Raw genomic sequence first — 24,887 nt, 5'->3', positions numbered from 1 at the left:
TTTGTGAATAACGATTAAACTTAGCTATATTCTTGTTATAAAATTACTGTATCAATGAGTAAAAGATGCAGCCATATTTGTATTAGTTTAATTTTTTCCCCACTTTTATATTAACAAGTGCATGAAAATTTAAGAAAAAGAATATTGTGCATTTCATTGTACATTTAGAACTGATTAATCGTGAGTTAAATATATATATATATATATATATATATATATATAGTATAGTAGTATAGTAGGGTATGTATTAGAAATGTTATTACTGGTATTTTTATTCAAATTTTTCATCTCGGTATTGAGGTCTATGGATTTTCCGCACCGGAACCACCATAAGCATAGTTAAGCAGTGTAGTTATGATTAAAAAATATAATATGTGTCTTACTGCTGCATGTCACTTAACACAACTCTGTGTTGGTGTGTAATTCGTGAGATTTAGGCTTGGATGGAGGCATGGAGATGGAAAAGATGGTCATAAATGGTGGAAGATATATAAGGCAGTAAATACTAAATGCAAACACATAAATCAGCTTCAACTTCAACGTTATTCCATCATTAATCCCCGGAGGGCAATTGCTTCTGCAGAAAGACTGCAAAAACAGAACAGTACGTAAGAATGGGGCATAAATAAGTGGGGTCTTAAATGAAAAAAAAAAAAAGTTCAAATTCTTTCATGATTGGCTCAGGAGGCTCATTTGAATTTCTTACCAGTTCCACGGCATCCATCCCTGGCCACCCATCAGGTTTCTCTTTATATTCATGCATGATGTGAAGAGGGTATCAGCAGGCTTCAAGAGGATGTCGCACAAGAACGTCCGGCTTGAAAGCACCTATTAAATAATGTAAAATTACAGGCACTCAGAGGAAGGTTTCCTATCATCAGATGATCACAGAGGATGATGGCTGCTGCTGATGAGATCATATATATAATGGAATCGGACTCCATCACCCTTCATTTAGGACTGACTACTTGAAATATATATCTTCTCATTGGTTGCTATTTACCAAGTCAGAAATACACAACACTAAATTCAATTCAAACAACTTAAATGTGTTACACATTAAACTTTGATAAAAGGTCAAGCTGTGTACTGAAAACAGAGAGGATTTGATTATTCCGCTTTCATTCTTTATCATTGCCCCAAAATGATGTCAGGTCCTGGTATGAACTCTGAATGACACATCTATCATAAACCAGATTGAACACAAGTAATCTCGGTTGAAAACTGTTGTAAATAACACTGTTTACAAGACGTTTGTCACTTGCCTGCTTGGTATGCTAACGTCACTTTAAATCAACCACTTGTCATTATGCAGTATAAAGTCATAAACTATATATTTATTTTTTTAAAGCCCCTACAGTTGACATGGTTGATATATATATATATATATATATATATATATATATATATATATATATATATATATATATATATATGTATATATTATGATGACAAATTTGTATTGCATGACACCCCTAATATATATATATATATATATATATATATATATTTATATATATATAATTATTATTTTTATATATATATATATATATAATTATTATCTATATATATATATATATAATTATTATTTATATATATATATATATATATATATATATATATATATATATATATTATGATGACAAATTTGTATTGCATGACACCCCTAATATATATATATATATATATATATATATATATATATATATATATATATATATATATATATATATATATATATATATATATATATTATGATGACAAATTTGTATTGCATGACACCCCTAATATATATATAAATATATAAATACATATATATATATTATGATGACAAATTTGTAATGTATATATATATAGGCGGCAACTTAGCATTTTACTCATTGCTGGTCAGGATGCGGTCCCCATGAAGTGTATAGCAACATTTCTGAACAAGCAAAAAGCTCATTTAAAACATTTAAGTGGCAACGTTTTCCATCGAGTATTCACAACCAAGAGGCTTGCGACCTCGCCCTCATCCTGCAGCGACGAACAATCTTTCGATCGGCCGGACTAGGCAGGAATACCGATGTCTCATGATGGTGACTGACCCTCCCAGAGGAGAGCAGCCGGGACAGCGAATGACTAAGGGTCAGTGCTCACTAACAACTGGCCTCTGGCACCACGTTGTGATGGATGAGGCATGTGAAATGGCAAACAGAAAATTGGTCTCCTGAGGGGTGTAAGTTCCAAATTGTCTGGCGTGGCTGACACCGTGTGGCACCATGTTTCCGCTTAATTAGGTTTACTCCAACAATTGTCTTATGAGGAGAGAATATTGATGTTAGTTTTCAGTGCATTTTAGTCTAGAGTGATCATTTTGTACCTTCAATTAGCTTAATATGACAGATGTGTTTCATTAACTCCTGCTTGTACCAAGTATAATGGAATGCATTTAATGCTAATTCGATTGTCATGTATTAACATTAACATTTAAATTTATAGCAGAGCCTAGAATTGTAACTCAAAGGCAGGCTGAACAAAGATAATTGTGTTAATTACAGTATGCTGTAGCCAGTAACTTCATTAAGTTTAATATAGTGAAACTGTGAGCAACATACAATGAAGTGGTTTTATCAAATTTGCAAAAACAAACGATAACACATTTTTTTTTTTAGAAAGACATTTATATATCCAATATAGCATTTTCTTTAAAATTCCATGAAAGAATTATTGATTTAGAATTATTGTCACTGATGAATATTGAACTCACACTCAAATCTGATAGATAGATAGATAGATAGATAGATAGATAGATAGATAGATAGATAGATAGATAGATAGATAGATAGATAGATAGATAGATAGATAGATAGATAGATAGATAGATAGATAGATAGGCTAGCCTAGATAGAGAAATAGGCTAGCTAGATAGGCTAGCCTAGCTAGCTAGCTAGCTAGATAGATAGCTAGATAGAATAGATTTTGTTTTGGCTGTTTATTGTTAGTTACTATCATTACTGGAAATAATAGTAGCAGTATTGTCATTATTATTGTTTTTTTGTTGTTGCTATTTAAACACCAATGTTACAGTTCACCCATTTACAAATATAACAGTCTACAATTAACCTAACATGCATGCCTGGAAATGGGGGAGGAAATCACTCTTCACCCTTTTGCCTGATTTAATTGACATTATTTTAAAATGAGGGAAAATTTGCCATATTTCGGTAAATATGTGGTAAATTAAAGATTCATAAACTGTATTCATAGTTACCTAAAGTCAACATGCGAATAATTTGAAAGCAAATCAAACTGAATGGGTACTATTATTGTACTTTGTGTGGTAGTATCCATGGCTTTAACCATGCTGCATATTTCTCCACGGCCACTAGATGGTAGCAAAACCCAACAGTAGCAGTATTATTCCATCTTGGGTGTACCTCGAGTCGTCTCTACCACAAATAGTTGTTTATAACATTCCTGAAATACACTCTCCAATCTCTTAAAATAACACATTGCTAGCATACATTACATACAATTATGAGATTTCAAACATGTGGAAAAAGTGGGTTGACCACAAAGAAATGTGAGAAAGTTGGTGCTTGAACAAAAATACGTGTTTGTTAGAATTGCTACTATAGATGGCATGAACCTTAATCATTCCTCCAAAAGTAAGTCATCCTGCCAAAAACAACACACCGCTCAGCCGGCTTGCTTCCCTCTTGGAAGATTGACTTGCTCAACATTAAGGAAATGACATGCTTGTATTTGTCACTCCTTGTGGGCAACACATGCAAGCTTTGAACTGACAAACTAAAGCAAAGATGAAGACACTGAGGTTGCTGCGTGTGGTTACTGGTAGGACGAATTATATTACAGTCTAGCCTGATTCCGGATAAGCAAAAAGCCACAATGTACTGTTAACTCATTCACTGCCATTGACGGCTATAGACGTCAAAAATTAATTTGAACTATATTAGTTTCACATTTTTTCCCACTTTTGATAAGCAAAAAAAGCCACAATGTACTGTTAACTCATTCACTGCCATTGACGGCTATAAACGTCAAAAATTAATTTGAACTAAATTAGTTTCACATTTTTTCCCACTTTTGTTAACAAGAATATAAAAACCTAGATTTTTTTTTATTGTGCATTTATAACAAATGTAATATTTGTGATTAATCGATTAATTACAATTTTAAAAAATGTAATCGTCTGACGCCCCTAATTTTTTATGATATTTTCTTTCTTTTTTTTTATTAGGGGCGATTAGAATTTTTAATTATAATTAATCTAATCACAAATTTTATATCTGTTCTTAAAGTACAATACATTTTTTTTCTAAGTTTTCATACTCTTGTTAACAAAACTGGAAGAAAAAAATAGCTCAAACTAATTTTTGACGTCTATAGCCGTCAATGGCACTGAATGAGTTAAATGCAGGGCCAGCTTTTCCGCTATGGAATAGGAGGTCATTTGTAAGAAAACAAGGCTATCCATTTGAACTAGATTAGTTTCACATATTTCCCCACTTTTGTTAACAAGAATATGAAAACCTAGATTTTTTTTTTACTGTGCATTTACAACAGATGTAAAAAATTTGATTAATCGCTTAATTACAATTTTAAAAATTTAATCGTCTGACGCCCTTGATTTTTTATAATATTTTCTTCTTCTTTTTTTATTAGGGGCAATTAGAATTTTTAATTATAATTAATCACATCACACAAATTTTATATCTGTTCTAAATCTACAATACATTTTTTTCTAGGTTTTCATACTCTTGTTAACAAAAGTGGAAGAAAAAAAATAGTTCAAATTCATTTTTGACGTCTATAGCCGTCAATGGCACTGAATGAGTTAAATGCAGGGCCTGAGCTTTTCCGCTATGGAATAGGAGGTCATTTGTAAGAAAACAAGGCTATCCATTTGAACTAGATTAGTTTCACATATTTCCCCACTTTTGTTAACAAGAATATAAAAACCTAGCTTTTTTATTGTGCATTTATAACAAATGTAAAATTTGTGATTAATCGATTAATTACAATTTTAAAAAATGTAATCGTCTGACGCCCCTAATTTTTTATAATATTTTCTTTCTTTTTTTTTATTAGGGGCGATTAGAATTTTTAATTATAATTAATCACATCACAAATTTTACATCTGTTCTAAATGTACAATACATTTTTTTCTAGGTTTTCATACTCTTGTTAACAAAAGTGGAAGAAAAAAAAATAGTTCAAATTCATTTTTGACGTCTATAGCCGTCAATGGCACTGAATGAGTTAAATGCAGGGCCTGAGCTTTTCCGCTATGGAATAGGAGGTCATTTGTAAGAAAACAAGGCTATCCATTTGAACTAGATTAGTTTCACATATTTCCCCACTTTTGTTAACAAGAATATAAAAACCTAGCTTTTTTATTGTGCATTTATAACAAATGTAAAATTTGTGATTAATCGATTAATTACAATTTTAAAAAATGTAATCGTCTGACGCCCCTAATTTTTTATAATATTTTCTTTCTTTTTTTTTATTAGGGGCGATTAGAATTTTTAATTATAATTAATCACATCACAAATTTTACATCTGTTCTAAATGTACAATACATTTTTTTCTAGGTTTTCATACTCTTGTTAACAAAAGTGGAAGAAAAAAAAATAGTTCAAATTCATTTTTGACGTCTATAGCCGTCAATGGCACTGAATGAGTTAAATGCAGGGCCTGAGCTTTTCCGCTATGGAATATGAGGTCATTTGTAAGAAAACAAGGCTAAACAATTTCTGCAGAATATTTTGCACTGCCGTCATTAATCATTCATGTGTTTGCTTTAAGCCTATGATCCATGTGTGAAGCTGTCATGGTGTGCTGTACCAACAACATTAAAGGATTTAGAAGCTCAAATTTACAGTAGATATTCTGTTTCCAAAAGCCAGAGGGTACACATGCCTGTATGGCAGTGATTATATGTGAGGCGATGACGTCAGTCTGAAATTCTGATGTGATGGCTGAGAATGTAACTCCAAAGTTAGGTGTATCATTATGCGGCCATGACAAACCCCTCCGGGGAATTATATAGCTTGAAGCGACAGGAGCAAAAAGTCAGTGACATGGACATTGGCCATTCAGATGGACGCAGGCATGGCAGTTTTTGAAACGGCAGGTACTTGGCGAGGAGGGGAAATCATCTTGGAAATTGACTGGATGGACCTTTTGTCTGTCATGTACATGATCTGCATATTAAATCAGAAAGTAGTCAAAGGGTGAACTACAGTAGAAGGTGAAGATGATGGTTGACCTCTGAAAGGAAATATCTAACCATCGTTTATGTAACCTTTAATAACTGTGAAGGTAAATTAAAAAAAAAAAAATTGTAATACAAGCTACTGCAAAGTCTAGAGAAATTGAGTGAAGGTTGAATTAAAAAAAAAAAAAAGCATTGATGCATTTAAAATAATTTGGAATGATATTGAATGACATGGAATTATACTAAATGACATGTTCAAGTTGGAGTGGTTTAAAATTGTGGAAACTGGAGGTGAATATGTCAATATTTTGGAATTTGGGGCTTTGGAACATTTTTGTGAATTTTCTGAATGGGACTAATTAATAAGTGCTTGAATGATCTGCGCATGTCGAAGTGAATAGTTTGAATCAGTCAAGTAATGTTGAGGTAAGAGTGAATAATGTAGAACATGTCCTATTTTGAGAATGTTTTGGTTAAAAAAAACAAAAAATATTTTGTACGTGCAGAATTTTGGCATGTTGAAAATGATCATTCATAAGGTGAATTGAATAAGCAGAATGATTTAAATTTCAATTGTGAACTATCTGCATCTGTTATTTTGAATGTGCCAATGAAAATGAATGACGTAATACATAGCCCTATTCAAATGAATGGGTACTTTTTAGCTGAAAATGATCAATTATGGGAAAACTGTGAATTTGTGCAATAAACAAAATAGAACCCCCCATGGTGTGATTTTTTTTTAAATATGCTGAAATTGAAATCATGTGAATCGAATGAAGTATGTAGAAGGAGAAGCATGTCCAAACAATGGAAGGAATTTAAAAAAAATAATAATAACATAGTGCTTCTGTTTGATGTTCAGACCACGGACATGTACTTGGCTTTAATGTGAATGACTTCTGAAAGGTTCTTCTAGCTTAATGCAGTCAGTGCTGATGGAATGGTGCCACTTCAATGTGATCTCATCTCCCGTTTGTTCAAATAAAAAAAAAAAGGTTAACAGCATAATCTGATGAACGGGCAGGTAAACAGCACACTCTCATCCATCATGGTCCACTCTGAGCATGCATGTAATCAATCATACCCCCAAGCCATCCCCGCCCCACAAAAGAGCGGCCAATCTGATTGGAAAGGGATGCGACCCGGTCTGTTTCAAAAAGGGTAACGTAACACTCGCAAACCTTGGCTTTTGATGTAATGCATTCAACAGACTGGAGTGTATGATGGCTTATTAAATCTTACGCTTCAACGGCCTTTACTGTTAAACACGATTAGACTTTGCCTTACATGGGGAGATTATATGGCAGGTTTTTAAACTTGTACTTGTGCTTTTAATACGCTTTCAGAATTGTATTGTGTTTTTTTTTTTTTTTTTTTGGCCGAATGCAAAATGGCGTGTGACGTGTGAGGGGGGCTGTTAGATCACCGAACCTTCTTGCCACACATTTAGGTGGTATTGTATTTTCTCCTATGTAGATGAACTCTATAATTTAACCATTCCTTTTTTTCTTTTTCTTTTTCAAATTACATGCCTGACCCTCGTGCCGGGATAGGATATCCCAGTCGTGCGTTTAACGTGCGCTATTTTGAAACCCTCTCACTGTGATTATTTTTTCATTTTTGGGTTTTCCTTTAATCATTTGTGTTTTGTCTGGAACAGAGCGCTAAAATGTTTAAAGTATGATGCATGGATGCCAAACATACTCAAATGACACATACAATTGCAAAAGGCACTATCTTTTGAGTCTGTTCGAATTTCCAGAAGTCTGAATGAAGAGTAAATGCGGATGTGTGGCATGTTGAGTATGCGCTTCTTAAAACCAACACTAGGGGGAGCCACGCTATAAGTATAGATCGCAACAATCTCTAGGAAAGTTCCTGCCATCCAATTTCAAAACATACTATTATTGACATCTCTCATTAAGCATGGTGTCATCGATGTGTGACCTCTAAGTAACACAGATCTTGTTAAAGTTGAAAGTAAATTAGGATAAACGCAGCAGTGTATGTTCATTAAAATGGCAGAGTTCAAACTTTCCCCCTTAGCTGAATTTCTCCCTATTTTCCACTGATTCTTGCTTGAGCGGCCACACATAAATTAATACAAATCCATAATCCTGATCCAGCTTAAATGTGTTTCTCTCCCCTGCATTTTCCTTACACGAGTGTGCAGAGTATTGATCCGGGCCTAAATAATTGAGGAGCTTAAGTTAAGCAAGTAAGGCAGTGGCGTGCGTGGGTTACACAAGCGTGTAAGGGGGAAATGGCACTGGATTGTACATCCCAAAATTGGCCATCAAATTAGTGCACATGTGCACAGAGCTGCAGTTAAAAAAAAAAATTTTTTTTTAAATATATCTGGCTTTTTACTTGTAAGAAAGTTGGGAGGTATTTAAACGGATATTCGACTTGTTGAATTGTTAGCTTCATTATTTTTCACGTCAAATTTTCACCTCTAAAAACAAATTTTGTCACTAGCTGTCGACTGAAAAGGACATCGCATGTACTCATAGCTCAGATAAGAACCAATCACAGCTCATCTGTTTTGTGTCGTTCGCAAGCTGAGCTGTGATTGGTTCTCACCTGAGTCCTTTATGTACACTTTATGTACTGTATTTTTTTCCAGCATGCCAACACTGACTAATTTACTTCTAACACTATGTCAAGAATACTTAAAAATGGTGCATTTAAACATTTAAATCAGAGGAGTATGGCCCGAGGGCCATTTGCGGACCGGCAATAATTTTCAGTATGTTAAAAAAACAAACTATATGCGACTAAAATAATAACAAAATGTCTCATGGTAAATAAAGATAATAAAATTTTAGAAAAAACTTTTTTTCTTCCACTTTCTGCTTTGTGTCAGGTTCCAATTTACAAATATTAATTATCCTCAAGTAACTGTACAGAGGTGGCAAATCCAGGTCCAGAAAGTAAAAACCCTGCCACAGTTTGGCTTTAGCCCCTTCTATTAGCTAGCTAGCACCCTAGCAAGTAAATGCACACACCTTGGGTGCGCATTTACTTGCTAGGGTGCTAGCTAGCTAGTACAAGGGGCTAAAGTGCTAGCTAGGTAGCTCACTAGCTCCTTGGGTGCGCATTTACTTGCTAGGGTGCTAACTAGCTAGTACAAGGGGCTAAAGTGTTAGCTAGGTAGCTCACTAGCTCCTTGGGTGCGCATTTACTTGCTAGGGTGCTAGCTAGCTAGTACAAGGGGCTAAAGTGCTAGCTAGGTAGCTCACTAGCTAGCACCTGGGGCTAAAGCCAAATTGTGGCAGGGTTTTGACTTTCTGGACTTGGATTTGCCACTTGTGAATTGGTCAACTCACTACAATTTTGGGGTTTAACAGTAAGCAGTTATGTAGCAGTTTTACAGAAGAAGAAAAAAATAAATTATAAACAGTATATAACTTTTTTTCTTGTTTGATTTCAGTGTGTTTAATAAATTAAAGAATTTCATTTTTCCGTACACATCCCTCAAATGAACAAATTTGGACACCTTTGATGTAAATGCTTTAAACATAATCAAGCATAGCCAAGTATGTCAGTGGACCCACGTACACTGATGTCGGTTTCCCCTGATTCAGCACCTCCAACCAGGTGACCCAGGTGCTCATGACTTGACATTTTCTGACTGCAATCATACTCCGCCACGGTAAAATAAGCGCGATGATTTCTTCCTTGGCAGAAGGCTGACGCTATTTCTGTCACGTACCCCGTACACTCAAACCTCCCGTCCGCATAGTGACAACACCTTCTCCGATACCTCTCACTCTTTTCTTGGCTCTCGCTTGACATGTCAGTGAGGGGACAGGCAAGGAGCAGACCGGCAGCTGATCATGAAATATTAGCCAGTGATTTGCGGATTGCCTGACAGACAGATTGAGGTCCATTATGCAAGGTAGGCAAATTTGTCACATACAATATAGGGTGACGTATACATTAGTGATGACTCCAGCCTGGTCGGTGCTGGATTTCACTTTCCTTTCTTTCCTTTGGTCCTTCCTCGGGTCTCCTGACGGCCTCACAACTCTGGCTGGAAGTGTTCGGTTTAGGTGAACGGTATGGGATTTTTTAATAGGTTTTAGGTGAACTAATGAATACACACACACTCGCACGCACGCACATACACACACTCATCCACATAAAAAAATATATAAAAAAAGAGAGCAATGATGATGACATGTCAAATCGGTAAAATTACCGAATGAACAATACTGAGCTCTCCAGAAAAAAAATTAAAAAAAATAAATAAAGCGATGATTCCAGCAGTTGATTGGCACCTGTTTCTTACAATATTGCTTTTCCTATAAAAACATACTTAATCAAGCCCCACCTCATGCACAATCGAGTCAAGAATGAAGTTCAATTCAGGATAATGAACATGGGTCATATTAGGAACCTTTAGCCTCATTGCACACTGGCACTAAATACTTAATAGCATATTTGTCCACGCAGCAGTGTTGACAACATTAGTCTGGTTTCCATTCAATTGTTTTGAATTTTTTAAGCAAATTTACTGAAAAAAGTTTTTAGTAACTAGCTTCAACAGAGGGAGAATGAATTCATTATGGGCATTAAAAAAAAAAAAACGCAATGGCATTTTCACTCAATGCCTCATTATGCACCAGGAGACACTATGATGGCCCATTATTGAACTTCAGAAAAATAGCTATACCGCAGGCCCTCTCTGTCCTACAGAGTGGGGGGCCTATGACTGACACAGAGTCTGAAGCGCTCCCTGGGGGTACGTGAAATAGCCGAGAAGAGAAACGAAATAACGCAATCATTCAAGGAGAGACTGCCAATTATCGTCAGCTCTGGATCAGATGCATACAAAATAGCTTTCTGTATTTCCACGCGTCGTAGAGTTGGGCATTCCTGAGTACGCCGCCCATCCGCCGAGAACTACGAGCCCTCGCGTAGAAAGAAGCCATCTGCTTGAGTTTCCTTAACATTTGGGTTTTCTGGGGTTTATTGTTCAGTGGTTCTATTTTTAAGAGACGTCACATGAACAACAAGGCAGCACAGAACCGATGAGTTTATTTTAAGTTGAACGCGAGCTGGGCAAAACCTTCATAATAATTCAATGAACAATAGACGGCATTGTCGAGTATCAAATGGCAGATTATATCAGATATTTGTATCAAAACCACCACGGATAGTTTCGAAATCAGAGGTCAATTAAAATTCACAAAATAATTGCAATATATCATTAGTTGGGTTTCCATCCACTCATTTTTATTCAAATTTTCAAGAAATGCGAAAATAAAACTGAATGGAAACGCTAGAAATTCGGAGAAAAAAAAGGGCAGTTTTGAGTATTTTGAGTAAATTCACTTAAAAAATTTGAAACAATTGGATGGAAACCTGACTATTTCTATTTTTAGTACATATTTAAACATGACCCATGAAGTAAATAATTTGCTTCATAAAATGTCATGATGGGCCACATTTGGCCCCCAGGGGCCTTGAGCGCTACAGGCCGCAAAGACAGTTGTGATCATGAAATATCGAAAAATATTTCCACAATTATTTGCGTATGAGCATTCAAATACATTTCTGTGGTTAATGATCAATGCAGTCACAATGCACGCACACACACATACTCACCCACATTCAAAATAAAAAAATAAAATAAAATAAAATAATAATAAAAAAATAAAATTAAATAAAAAATTAAAAAAAAAAAATAAATAAAATAAAAATAAAATAAAATAAATAAAAAATAAAATAAAAAAAGGAGAGAGCAATGATGATGACATGTCAAATCGGTAAGATTACCGAATAAACAATACTGAGCTCTCCAAGTAAAAAAAAAAAAAAAAAAGATCAATGCAGTCTCAAATTACCAAATCTGCGCAAAGGATGATATTTTGATCCATTAACTGTCATGTCTGTTTGGCCTCAAAACGTAGTGACTACTCCTCAGAAACTCATTAATACACACTTAAGGATGTTAGTAAAATATTCTCGATGTATCGTGCTTATCCCTAGTCAAGGAAGGGTTGAATTTTTGGATCGAAAATCTCCACTTTGAAAATGTCAAAATTGAAGAAGACAGCAAGTGAGATTTAGATATTTTTGACCTCAGGCAACAAACCTCCTCACAAAACATACCGCCAGGACATCCTGATGACCCAGTGTGGCAACACCTTTTTTTTTTTCCGAGGCCCGATTAAAAGAACAGCAGGCAGTGGAATTTCAACCTGTGACCTCTGTTGTCTGCTTACCTTTTCCTGTTTCACATCAGTTTGACTTACTACTGTATTGTTGTGTCAGAGCGGGGGGGTCAAGGGTGTAGACGTTATTAAAAAAAAAAAAAAAACCTTTGTATTAATAAATGCGCACGCACATACACATACTCACTCACATCCCCAAAAAAAAAAAAGGAGAGCAATGATGATGACATGCCAAATCGGTAAAATTACCGATAAATAAAAATAAAAATAAAAATAAAATAAATGCAGTATACAAATCTTTGAAAGCAGTAGGCAAAATCCTAGGTAGTCCTGTTTCCTCATAGGGACTACAATAACTTATTTCCATATCTAAGCGAAGTTTCACAAATTGAAAAAAATAAATAAATTGGCTGTTCATTATTGCCACAGCAGTGTGGACAAAACAAAGCCTTACATCTAGCCGAAACTCTAACTGTGAAATGCTTGCTCATTCTTACCTAATTATCTCCCCCAGCAGTGTGGCTCCAAGTCTCAGTCAGGAGTAAACAAGACCCCAGCGGGAAAAGGCTCCCGTCTTGGCTAGCAGGCCAATTTTAATAAATCGATGCGCTAATCATTGGATGTGCACCGAGTGGCCTGGTCGTGCTTCCAGTTCTACTCCCTTTGAGGGTAATTTAATTAGGTTTCCAATGTTGAAAAGCTCCCGACATGCACAAAAAAAGCGAAAGGTGAAATTGATTTTTCCTTCCCCCCCCCCGCCAAGTATTTTCGACATTTAGCTGGTAAAAGCATACAGGGTGAAGGGAATTTAATGACAAAAACAGAAAACAAAAGACCCGGTTTGTGTGGCTTAGGGAACGTTTAGCTTATGATACAGCTGAGGTCTAACGAAGTGAGATTAATCCCTTACAAATTGGGTGAGTTTATTTACAGGCAATTTCTTTCTCGGTTTGCATCCATTGTTCATATGTTACATACAAGGTCAGCCTGCTCATTAAACTGCAAATCCATACACTGTGCAGTTTTCATTCTGGACTGCCTTTACTTTAGTGCCAATGCTACCAACCCAAATGTTTGAGCATTAACAGTCATGTAAATGGAAATATTTCTAATTCAAATTTTACATTTTTGAGCCGCAAAAATATTCCATGTTAAAAGCTTTTGGTGGCTAGAATATATCTCACCCAATCATCATTGAGCTTTCCACACCATGACGAGAGATATTAGCCACCAGCTAGCTTGCAAGCTAACAGCCTTAATCGTCGACAGACAGGGCTATTCTGTGGTGTCAAAACCGTGTTGGTAATTCAAATAACGCCAAATACAAATACCGTAGCTATAGTCAAATGTGAGGATTCATTTGTGGTTAATAATGTGGTTAACTTTACTCGTCATACACGGCAGCTAGAGCAACAACACTTCCTGATCCCCAATCAGCTGACTAACACTAACCAATCAGACGCTAGCATACTTTAGGTAAATGCAAGTGAATAACTGAGAGCCGCAGATTTGACAAATCAACTTAACTACTTGTACAAAAAAAATACCAAAATTGAACAAGTAAATATTCCTTTTAACAATTACCAAACATCTGGTTAATCTCTGCTAAAGCAATTACTGTCTCCTTATTTGAAAACCCGACGGAAAGATCCGAGTAGTACGCTACGTGTATTTCTCGTAATCCCCCCCCCCCCCCCCCCACCAAAAAAAAAAAAACATTTTGGGAGGGGGCAAATTCGCCACTTTATAATTTTTTTTATTTTCGGAATATTTTATACCCCCCAACCGCCGTGGAACAAAAACAAAATTATATGACACTAATACGATGTCGTAGCATACATCCAGCCATAGAGGCTAATTTTTAGTCTGAATTTTTTATTGTTCAGCAGCAAAAGCCAATGCTTTTAAAATCCTCTCCAACCAAAGAAAAACTGTTCTTTTTGTGCTGAACAGTGCCCAACATTTGTTCATTAGTTTCTTAACTGGAAAGAGTATCATGTCTACAAGCTCCTTGGGGCATGTCTGCGGCATGTACACACTTGAAAACACACGTACACACGCAATCTGGGATTTGGAAGGCTCCAGTAGAACCTTAAGGCCTGTTCGGCTCAAGCATGGAAAACTCCCTGGAAGCAGGTCCCAGGATGTCAATGAGTGCCAGCTCTGGTATTCATACATTTTCTCATTTTACTGGCTGCGGAGAGCAAGGGAGTAGGAAATCCATCAGCAAGCAACAAGGTATACTATTTCACTTGACATCCGCTGTCCACATGCCAGCAATTGCTCTAAAATGACTCTCCATCTTCTCCTTGCTTGGGTTGGGGAGTTTTGCTAAGCAGAAGATAATATGGTAGCAAAAATTGCAAAGATGCAGCATTGAAAGCTTTTAATTCCATCGCTTGCCGTTGCCGTGGCGATGCGCCGATTGCAAAGAAAAATGATGCTGATTGCAAGGGTCTAAACCTAGGCGAAAACTCGTGCACATCCCTATGTGTCAGTTCCCCAAAGTGCCAGTACCCTAACATGGCCCTAACCCTTTATAGCTGCTTGCAGATCTAGTTATATATTAATTTCTCAAATTTAAAGGCTGACTTTCTTTTCTTTGGTCCTTCCTCGGGTCTCCTGACGGCCTCACGACTCTGGCTGGAAGTGTTCGGTTTAGGTGAACGGTATGGGATTTTTTAATAGGTTTTAGGTGAACTAATGAATACACACACACACACTCACACGCACGCACACACGTACATACACATACTCACCCACATACAAAATTAAAAAAATACTAATAATTAAAAAATTAAAATTAAAAAAAGAGAACAATGATGATGACATGTCAAATCGGTAAAATTACCGAATGAACAATACTGAGCTCTCCAGAAAAAATAAAAATAAAAAATTAAAGGCTGACATTTGGCCAAAACAATACTAATTACGCATGTTGAGTGAAAGTAAAAACAATTTAAATGACATTTTCCCGACATTAAACTAATTAATAGAGAACCCAAAACTAAACCTAATGGCAATCAGCACTGTTTATTATCCCTAGTTTATGCTAGCCCAGCTGTCTGCTGCCTCCAAGAAACTCTCTGTGTTACAGGTGTTTATTTTGCATAAGTTGTGAGTGCTGACTGCTGACTCTCGCTAGGTGGTCTTGCCGTATAACTAACTTTGTATATTTTGTTTTCCAAGCGGCCGTGGGAAATGACACCCCCCGTGGATGCCCCTGGGAGAGCAAAAATGACAAGGGACTATGTGTTTGTATTTGTGGATGGACGCACTTAAATTACTCACATAATGGCGTTATTCAGACATGTTGACGTAGATTGTTTTGCAGTAATCCGGCGTTTGACATTGTTCAGACTAAACTAAATGAATGTATTAGTTATTAGTTGTTACATAGCATTTGTCTAGATCTATTGGTAGAATCACACTAAAGGAAATGTCAGACATATAAGAAATGAATGCCGGACGCTGTATGTCAGGCTGACTAATGATGGACAGCTGAAGTCGGAGGTCAACCACACGGATTTTCCTGTCAACCTCTTTTTACATGCTTGAGTTGTGTGTGCGTGCACCCTGCTAAAAAAATAAAATAAAAATAAAATGAAAAAAAAAAACGCCCAGCATGGTGCTCACACAGCATATGCTGGTTTTGTTGGTATATTAGCAAGACAGACACAAAGACACAGCAAAACCTTTTTTAAGCAAGGTGACAGCTTCATGAAACACATAAAATACAGAGAAATACAAACAACAAAAATAGGTGGGTTACACCCTGGGTATCATTGTGAGTGAAGATTTGCCATTTAGTTTTTTAGGTACTGGCACTATATATTTAAATGGTATATTTATTTTAATAAACCGTGACATCAATGCAGGGAATCATAGAGGCAAAGCAGGAATAAACAAGTTTTAAATATGTATTATTTATAAAAAAAAATAAATAAAAAAATGACGGCGTAAAAGTAAAGCTATAACTCTAAAAACTAAAGGAAACACAACATGGCTTACCAGGCATAATGAAACAACCACAACTAAAAAAGAAACAAGAAACTAATGCTGCATTCAAGGATGCTCGGAAGTGAGACTTTTCCGAGTTCAAACCAGGAAGTGTGTACGGGAATGCCCCCTTGATCTCAGAAATTCGAGGAAGTGTTGTCACTCTACAATGGCGACCCCTTTGGAAACACAAACCGTGAATGGTAAAAAACAAATTTACTCGAGTATAACACTAGACAGCTTTCTTCATTCATAAATATTCTACATAACTTCACGTAACACAACGTACTACAGTATTCCGCTATCTCCCTGCATGAAATTATACGGTGAACTACTGAACTCTATAAGATGCTTATGAAATAAGATAAAAACTATAAATGAATCAAAATCGCAAAAAAGGTAAGTTTGCTGGAAGTCAAGATGAGTTTTGAGGACCAAATTAAAAAAAACTATTTAGCCCTATCTGCCAATTTGGTTGTTTACTTTTGCCTCAAACGCTTTCAGGTCGGAACTGGGTAATATCCGAGTTGGGACCATCCTCGAATGCAGCATAAATACAAACAATCTGACAAGCCAACGAGGCACACCTGGACAAGGCACAAGCAGCTGGAGGGAATTGATTGGTAAACCCAAGAAACAGAGCTGACGAGAACAGGTGGGCACGAAAACTTAATAATATAAAAAATATATTTTTTTAAAGGACACGGACTATTTTCAATAGTTTAACATTTTTTTCCCCACTTTTGTTAACAAGAGTATGAAAACCTAGAAAAAAAAATATTGTACATTTAGAACAGATATAAAATTTGTGATTAATCGTGAGTTAACTATTGAAGTCATGGAATTAATTACAATTAAAAAATAATTGCCTGATGCGATTTTTAAAAAAACAAACAAAAGATTATTAAAAAATTAGGGGCGTCAGGCGATTAAAAATTTTAATCGTAATTACTCGCATGACTTCACTAGTTAACTCATGATTAATCACAAATTTAATATCTGTTCTAAATGTACAATAAAAACAATTGTAGGTTTTCTAGTGGGGAAAAAATGTGAAAAACTAATAGAAATAGTTCAAATGAATTTTTGACGTCTATAGCCGTCACTGGCGATGTAAACTTGTGGCCTTCCTTCATTACCCCTCCTTTGCTGTCGCTGCCCCTCAACATAGATCAGCCTCAGCTTGCCATGATGAGAACGATAAGACAATTCGCATCAACACGAGTGATGAAATCCTCATCTCCACAGAGAATTTCTTCCTACCGCGTTGTCTTCATCACACAGATGTTTACATCCATTGGCACTTGTCTAAAAATGTTTCTCAACCTCTGTCCCATCACCAACAACCAAGCCAATCATTCTTTCGCTTGAACTGCGAGCAGATTCTATCAAGCTCGGAAAATTGAAAGCAAGGGAACTGTATTAGTGTTGTTTTGAAAGTGTTTGTTTACATTAGTGGCATAAAGCCTGTTCTCTTCAGTTCAGAGGCTGCATCAAAGCCTTCTGTATGCTCTAGCATTAAAAAAAAAAAACTGTAATGGTAATATTTAAAATAGAACGTATTTATACGTTTTTGGGGAGCAAATGAGTTCATCTTAATCAACATTGTGTTTCCCTTTTGGAAACAGCGCGACCAAACTAAGAAGACACACACCAGCACACTCCTCCTCCCTCTGCATAAACCCAAGCTCATTCCAAGCATACCGCCGCCATCCCTTCTATTTGATCAGATAGCTTAAGTCATTAAGTCCATCTGACACGTGAAATGGCCTCCCATGACAAGAGTCAAAATTTGTTCCAATATGCAGAGACGCATGGGCTTCCTTGAGGGGCCGCCTGACGGCTCAAGCAGGGTGGTGGAGGAGCGGCTCGTCTGCTGCTATTGGAGGCTGTCAGCAGGCATGGACAGAGGTCACTCGCCGCCAGGCCTTATTAGCTCCACATCAGCAAAATGTGGCTTGTCAGACATGGCATTGAAATAGAGGAGGGCTCCCGGTGTGCCTTCTGCCTCTCAGCGCCAACTTTCTGGCTCGATGGTCATGATCAAACCCGTCTGGCCCTACCTACTGCGATGCGTTGTGTCACTCCATTAAACAGCATGTATTGCTGGTTTCACGCCAAGTTAAGGAGGTGACAGGGAAAGTCAACTTGACCTTGAAGTCCAGCAGCTGTAATTCCTTTCCAGAAGTGTTCAACATGCAACTAAGAAAATGCCTCACATTTTTTCGAGCAGAGGGGCCAAATCCAGGTCCAGGAAGTCAAAACCCTGCCACAGTTTGGGTTTAGCCTCAGATGCTAGTTAGCTAGTTCCCTAGCTAACTCCCATGGTGCCCGTTTACCTGCTAGGGAGCTAAAAGCGAAAAGTCCAATGCAAAATTGCTAACTCATTGACTCCCAGCCATTTTCACTGAAGCAACCCCCTTTGCTCCTGGCTGTTTTACTGGATTTTGACTGATTTTGCAAGGCCCACAGAATATTGTGTTCTATTGCTATAAAAACATGGAATTTACCAAAACAAAGATTAGAGTCTCTTCTTACAACAGGAAAAAAAGTATATTTCTATCTTTTTCCGTTTTGCAGCAATTAGCATTAGAATATAGCTAAGTTTCACCATTATTCACAAATCTGTTAAGAACCGTGGGAAATCAGCTTGTTTGCAACATGGCCCTGGTTGATCTCTTATACTCTGCTGTCACCTGCTGGCCGTTTGTGTAATTACTACCATTGCTTCACCTGTTCTCTGCAATACAGAGGCTGCATCAAAGCTCTAGCATAAAAAAATATAATAAAAAAAAAAACATAAATATGTATTTGGGACACTTTTACATATTTAAAATAGAGCGTATTTATACGTTTTTGGGAGCAGAAGGAGTTAAATGTTGATAATCCAATCCAATATATTCTTTGGCTTTAAATTCAGCGTGAATTGTGTGGTTCTCGGGGTCTTTTGTGTTTTTTTTATTTATTTATTTTATTTATTGTATTTTAGCATTTTATTGACTGTTTTTAATATTTTATAGATAGTTTTATTGAGTCTATTTGAATGATAGTGTGTGGATGCGCAGCACTTTGGAAACGCTAGTTTATCAAATGTGCAACAGAAATAAAAGTGGATTGAATCGGATATAATATTGAAGCCCCAAGTCTTGAAAGACAACCTCCACAAAGACACCAGGATCATATGACAAACTCACGATACAAATTCCCCCGATGACAGCTGCTTCCTGATAAGTTGATTGCCCTGCACTGCTTCGACAAACGGGCCAATTCAATGAAACCAGAGTATTGCTTTATATCTGCCAACATTGCCAGCTCGGGCTATTTCCTTTACTGAAGGGCTTCTTATACCGTAACTCAAACTGCCATAAATGTATATGCACATCATAAAGAATACTGTAAGTCATTGACCCCAATAAAAAAAAAAAAATCCTCACAAATCACTTAAGATACTTTTGCATGAGTTCAACAGCAGTAGTTGGACTTTTAAGTACCCACAGCGTTACAGCTGAACGATTTAAGACGTTATTTACAAATTAGGGCCCAAAAACGGACACATTTTAGGGCTACACAAGCACATGTTCATTCTAGTTACTTTTTCCGTCATCATGAGCCGACTCTCGCCGTAGAACGCAGTCAAAATTCAGCCAATCAGCATCCAGGAGGGACATGATTAAGTGGATGTGCAGCTGACATGTAAGCGCTCCTATGACCGTTCCCTCAACATGTGTTTTTGCTGACCATTTGAAATACGGCACTCGGAGGGACGCAACTGAGTAACTTCCACCTCGAGGAGACAAAAAAATGTGATTTACGTCCTCCTCTTAGTCTGCTGTGGGTGTTTTATGCATCCACCGGCATTGGTTAAAATGAGGAAGGGAATAACCGAGCAGCTTGTGCATTGTTTGTTTTTTCACGAACATTCCATGAGTCGATAAGCAATTCCCTCGTCAAGAGAGCTGCAATGTGCTACGAATTTCCAGACCTTAAATTCAAGAGGAGGAATTCCCATTAGGTGATTTACGGAAACTGAAGAATGTGTTTTATTTAGACTTTGAATGTGATGACAATCACAACAGGAAGGGTGAAAAGGTGCTTCAAGTCATTCATGGAAACAAATGTGGGTGATGGGAAGGTCATTGGATTAGGTTTTTCCTAAGCACGGCGACTGCAATCAAAAAAAAAAAGCATCCTTTAGTAGTGCTGCTGTATAAAATTATCAAAATGCTAACAAAAGAGGCACAGTGACATTTTTCACAAAATGTATTCATCTAAATAAGAAGGATTAAAAAAAAATTCAAAATTCATTAAAAAATAATTAGCTCTACTGTGTAATGTAATTTTGAGAACATTTATTGTGTAGATTTCAAAAGTCAAAATGAAAAACTCAGGATTGCATTGTGAAAACTAATAACATTTATTGATATTATATGTATTCATTTTAGTATTTCCATCCATTTTCTAACTTGGTTATCAATACTAATAAACGTTCCTCCTCCCAGGGTGACGTACTTCTTGTTTACCGAAGTGTGTAGCATGAATTTGCTAAGCGTGTAGCATTAGCTTCTCTCTCCAGATACTGAAGAGGAATAAAAAATATTTGTCCTCTTTGCGTGTTCCAAAACTTGAAGACAGATTTAATGTAAGAAAAAAACACCTTTGCAAAAATGATTTAATCTAACAGAGATCTCTGGACATCGTGACAGTCTCTAATTCATCACTTAACAGGTGGAATTCAGAGCGCCGAATGTGCCTCTTCCGCGTGTAAAATGGCTTCTTATAGTTAAAACCGACCGCCTCTCTTTCATTTGTAGACAAAACATACTCTCTGGGTACTTTTCCATGAGCGATGGCGAAAACAGAGTCAGGTGTGGGCGTATGTTCGAGACAGACTCCGTTCAAGGACTAAATGTGTTTTCGCACAAAACGCTGAGAAGGAACTTTTTTAGACTAAATAATATATCCCAGCTTAAGGTCAAATTATACCGAGATCAACACCACCTGCTATCCACGTCCACAAATCATTTCGACAAGGTTAATATAAAGAATTAAAATGTTAACAATGTGTAACAATGGTTAATAAAATGAAATGAAGTATTAAAAATGTTATAATATCTAACAATACTCACTAAATTACCTGCTATTTTGCTGTTCAAAGTTGGACGCGCTCCACTTTAACGCGGTTCCAACGTGACTTTTGTGAAAAGTGTAATCGATCCCCCAAGCACTTTAATGCCACGCCTAGGATAACATTAGCCAGTTAGCATAGCAATTAGGACATCTTCTCCGCCGTTCTCGCTTGTTAATCACTAATCGCAATCGCCCCGTGAGAATGTCGGTACTTGCGACTTTTATACGCCGCCATGGAGGCTATCATTACTAACTTTAGGAGCGAAAGCGCAACGCGTTTATGTTCAGTATTAGCCAGCTATGCTAGTAGAACTGATCTCGCACTGATCTCGAATTAATGGTATCGGCATGTTACTTGCCCCATAGGTTAAACTTTGGGTACGTTTACGTAACATAAACCAAGTAAAAACAAAATCAGTTTTTGTCTTTGCATGATGACTATTTATTTGTACACAACTGCTTTTCCTCCAGGCCGAATCTGTATTATTTTTTTTGTGTGCACATATACTACTACGTCCAATTGGATCTATTAATTTAAAAGGAAAAAAATACACATCCAATTTTGAGACCTGTTAAAATGTTGTAATTTTAAAGATCGTCCAAAAAGCAGAGTTTTTAATCTACTTTTACTTAGCCAAACATCAAAAGAAAATTGTGGTTTTATCGTTTCTAACACTCGGTTTAGCCCACCCCTGTGCACCGTTAAACCATTCTTCGCACCAGGCTTATAGAAACCTGAATCTTAATCACATCATTTACAATAGAAGGAAGAGAATGCCATGAGTGAAGAAGTAAAGCCAGTAACAAGAAAATGCTAGTCGTCACCAAATTACAGATGATCAAATTTTCCTTAAATTAACATATATATGTAATAATCCCATGATTTGAGTATTCGTTTCAAGTGTGCAAGTTTTGTGGGCTACATTTTCCAACAGTCATTTTGTGGCACAGTAAAACGATTGTTCTGCAGTTTGATAGAAATATATCTGGGTTATAGCTATCTCTCACATGTTTTAATTCATAAACAACAGTGAAAAAATCAGTCATTTGCTATTTTTTAAATGACCTGCGGGGCAATTGAGCGATAAGCACTTCCTCTGAACACAATGCCCATTTTTTTCTTAGGTACTCTCTCTTACCCGTATCCTGTGACCGATTTCCCCCACTCGTGATGTCAATAAACGTATGCCTCAGTGCTTGTTTTCCATCCGTCCTATAAATATTTGACCAAAACCATCTTATTAGGGAAGAGGAATGATATATATCTTGATGATATGATTTTTTTTTTATGCATTAACTTCCGTTTTCCGATACTGTACCGCATTTACATCACTGCAATTCTACATGGGGAATTAAACCACAGCTGAAAGAAAAAGAGAGTGTGATTAGTTATAATTGGGATTTTGCTGCTGGACTTGGCAAGGAGTGACCGGGGGACCCATGTGTTGCCCTCATGGGGCACATCTGTGCCAAGCCCCCACTACCCTCGCCCGAAAAAAAGAAGAAAAAAAACTGTGTGGGACACTGGGGCGTCGGTGTGAGGGTTAGAGTAAGGCAACACCAGCATGATTACGCACGGCAACAAATATCCATTCTAATTGCTCCACAATGTTATTAAACTGCGACTGACTAAAAGTGATTATATGGCAATTAAATGTGAAGTCCCAGCTGTAGTTGAAGGTTTCAGCATTACTAATTAAAAATAAGTAAGCGTGAAAACACCAAGCAAAAAGCTTCCCTAAGTACAGTTTTAAGATCCCCTGTGACAGAGCAAGAAAGAGCCAGTGCAAGTTATACATAAAACATGCACTTATAGCGTTTTTATATCAAATCAATGTCATATTTCCTGTATTGAACTCTGTAATACTGCGAAGTGTGGCTGCTTCCATTTGTCATGCAAGGGACTTTGCAGCAGTAAGACGATTCCCTGTTGACTACTACATGACTGAAACACAGTCCTGTGTGTTTTATTGTGTCCAGGTGTCTGCGCTACATGCAGTAAATTCCTGTCCTGGTGCAGACGACGGACAGGGCGGGGCTAATACTTCACGTCTTTAGGGGTTCTGCCTGCTCAGTTAGAATTTCAAGTTAAGCCTTGAAAGACTGTCTTTATTTCATTTTTTAATAAAAAAAACAAATTATACTTGAGTAATTAAAGTAACTAACTTTCATAGTAACTTTTAAAAGCAAGTAATCAGGAAAGTAATTAAGTTAGTTTTTCATAGTGCGGAAGAGGATTAGGGCCAGTGACGAGAAGAAGAAAAAAAATTTGGCAGGATTCTCACTATATTCTCAGAATATACTCACATTAAAGCCAGAATTCTGTCTTAAAAGGTGTGAATTCTGACTTTATTCATAGAATTCTGACTTTATTAATCACATAATTCTGACTTTAATCACAGAATTTTCACTTTAAATTCAATTGAGAATTCTGACCTTAAAGTGAGAATTCTGACTTTAATCTCAGAATTCTGACTTTAATCACAGAATTATGACTTTAAAGTCAGAATTATGACTTTATTCTCAGAATTGTGACTAATCACAGAATTGTGACTTTAAAGTCAGAATTATGAGATTAAAGTCAGATTTATGACTTTAAAGTAAGAATTATGACTTTATTCTCAGAATTGTGACTTTAATCACAGAATTGTGACTTTAAAGTCAGAATTATGAGATTAAAGTCAGATTTACGACTTCAAAGTAAGAATTCTGACTTTATTCTCAGAATTGTGACTTTAATCACAGAATTGTGACTTTAAAGTCAAAATTATGACTATTATCAGAATTGTGACTTTAATCACAGAATTGTGATTTTAAAGTCAGAATTATGACTTTATTATCAGAATTGTGACTTTAATCACAGAATTCTGACTTTAAAATCTGAATTCTGACTTTAAAATCTGAATTCTGAGAATAAAGTCAGAATCCTGTCAACCTTCTTTTTTTCTCTTCACTGGCCCTAATCCTCTTCCATACTATGGCAACAGTGGTAAATGAACTGATATCTAAAATGTCATCATAGTGCACCACAAGAGTTTTCAAATCATGCATTCACTGAATAACTGCTCTATAATCAAATGCTATTGATTTGTTGATTTAAAAATATTCTTCTTATATTCGCTCCACTTTCTAGCTATTATATATGTTGCTTCAGTCTTTAGTATTGATCGCACTAGGCCTTTTAAATTATAAATTGTGTTGCTCGATTCCGAGATCTCCCATATGGGTTTGTCAAAGACAGAAAAAAAAAAACGGATTTGTGCAACTTGGCACGGAGTTGTTAGAAATCAATACAGGTCAAAATTGTGTCAACCGCATCATTCTTAATTAGCTGGGGCCAAATACAAGCT

At 36.4% G+C, this 24,887-nt stretch overlaps 1 protein-coding gene across 4 annotated transcripts in view; it reads right to left on the bottom strand.

The window, feature by feature from the left end:
• The window catches only part of LOC144040590 (uncharacterized), a 316,049-nt gene that overhangs the window by 192,661 nt on the left and 98,501 nt on the right, over nt 1-24,887 (bottom strand). For all 4 annotated transcript variants that reach the window (XM_077554907.1, XM_077554908.1, XM_077554906.1 and 1 more), the window contains one exon: nt 707-828. In XM_077554907.1, coding sequence (XP_077411033.1) covers nt 707-828 — 122 coding nt within the window. The remainder of the gene's footprint in view (nt 1-706; nt 829-24,887) is intronic.

The sequence above is a fragment of the Vanacampus margaritifer genome, chromosome 20 (genome assembly GCF_051991255.1).
Source record: "Vanacampus margaritifer isolate UIUO_Vmar chromosome 20, RoL_Vmar_1.0, whole genome shotgun sequence".
NCBI classification, from domain to species: Eukaryota; Metazoa; Chordata; class Actinopteri; order Syngnathiformes; family Syngnathidae; genus Vanacampus; species Vanacampus margaritifer.
The sequence above is the reverse complement of the archived record's forward strand: the minus strand, read 5'-3'. Positions and strand labels throughout refer to the sequence as shown.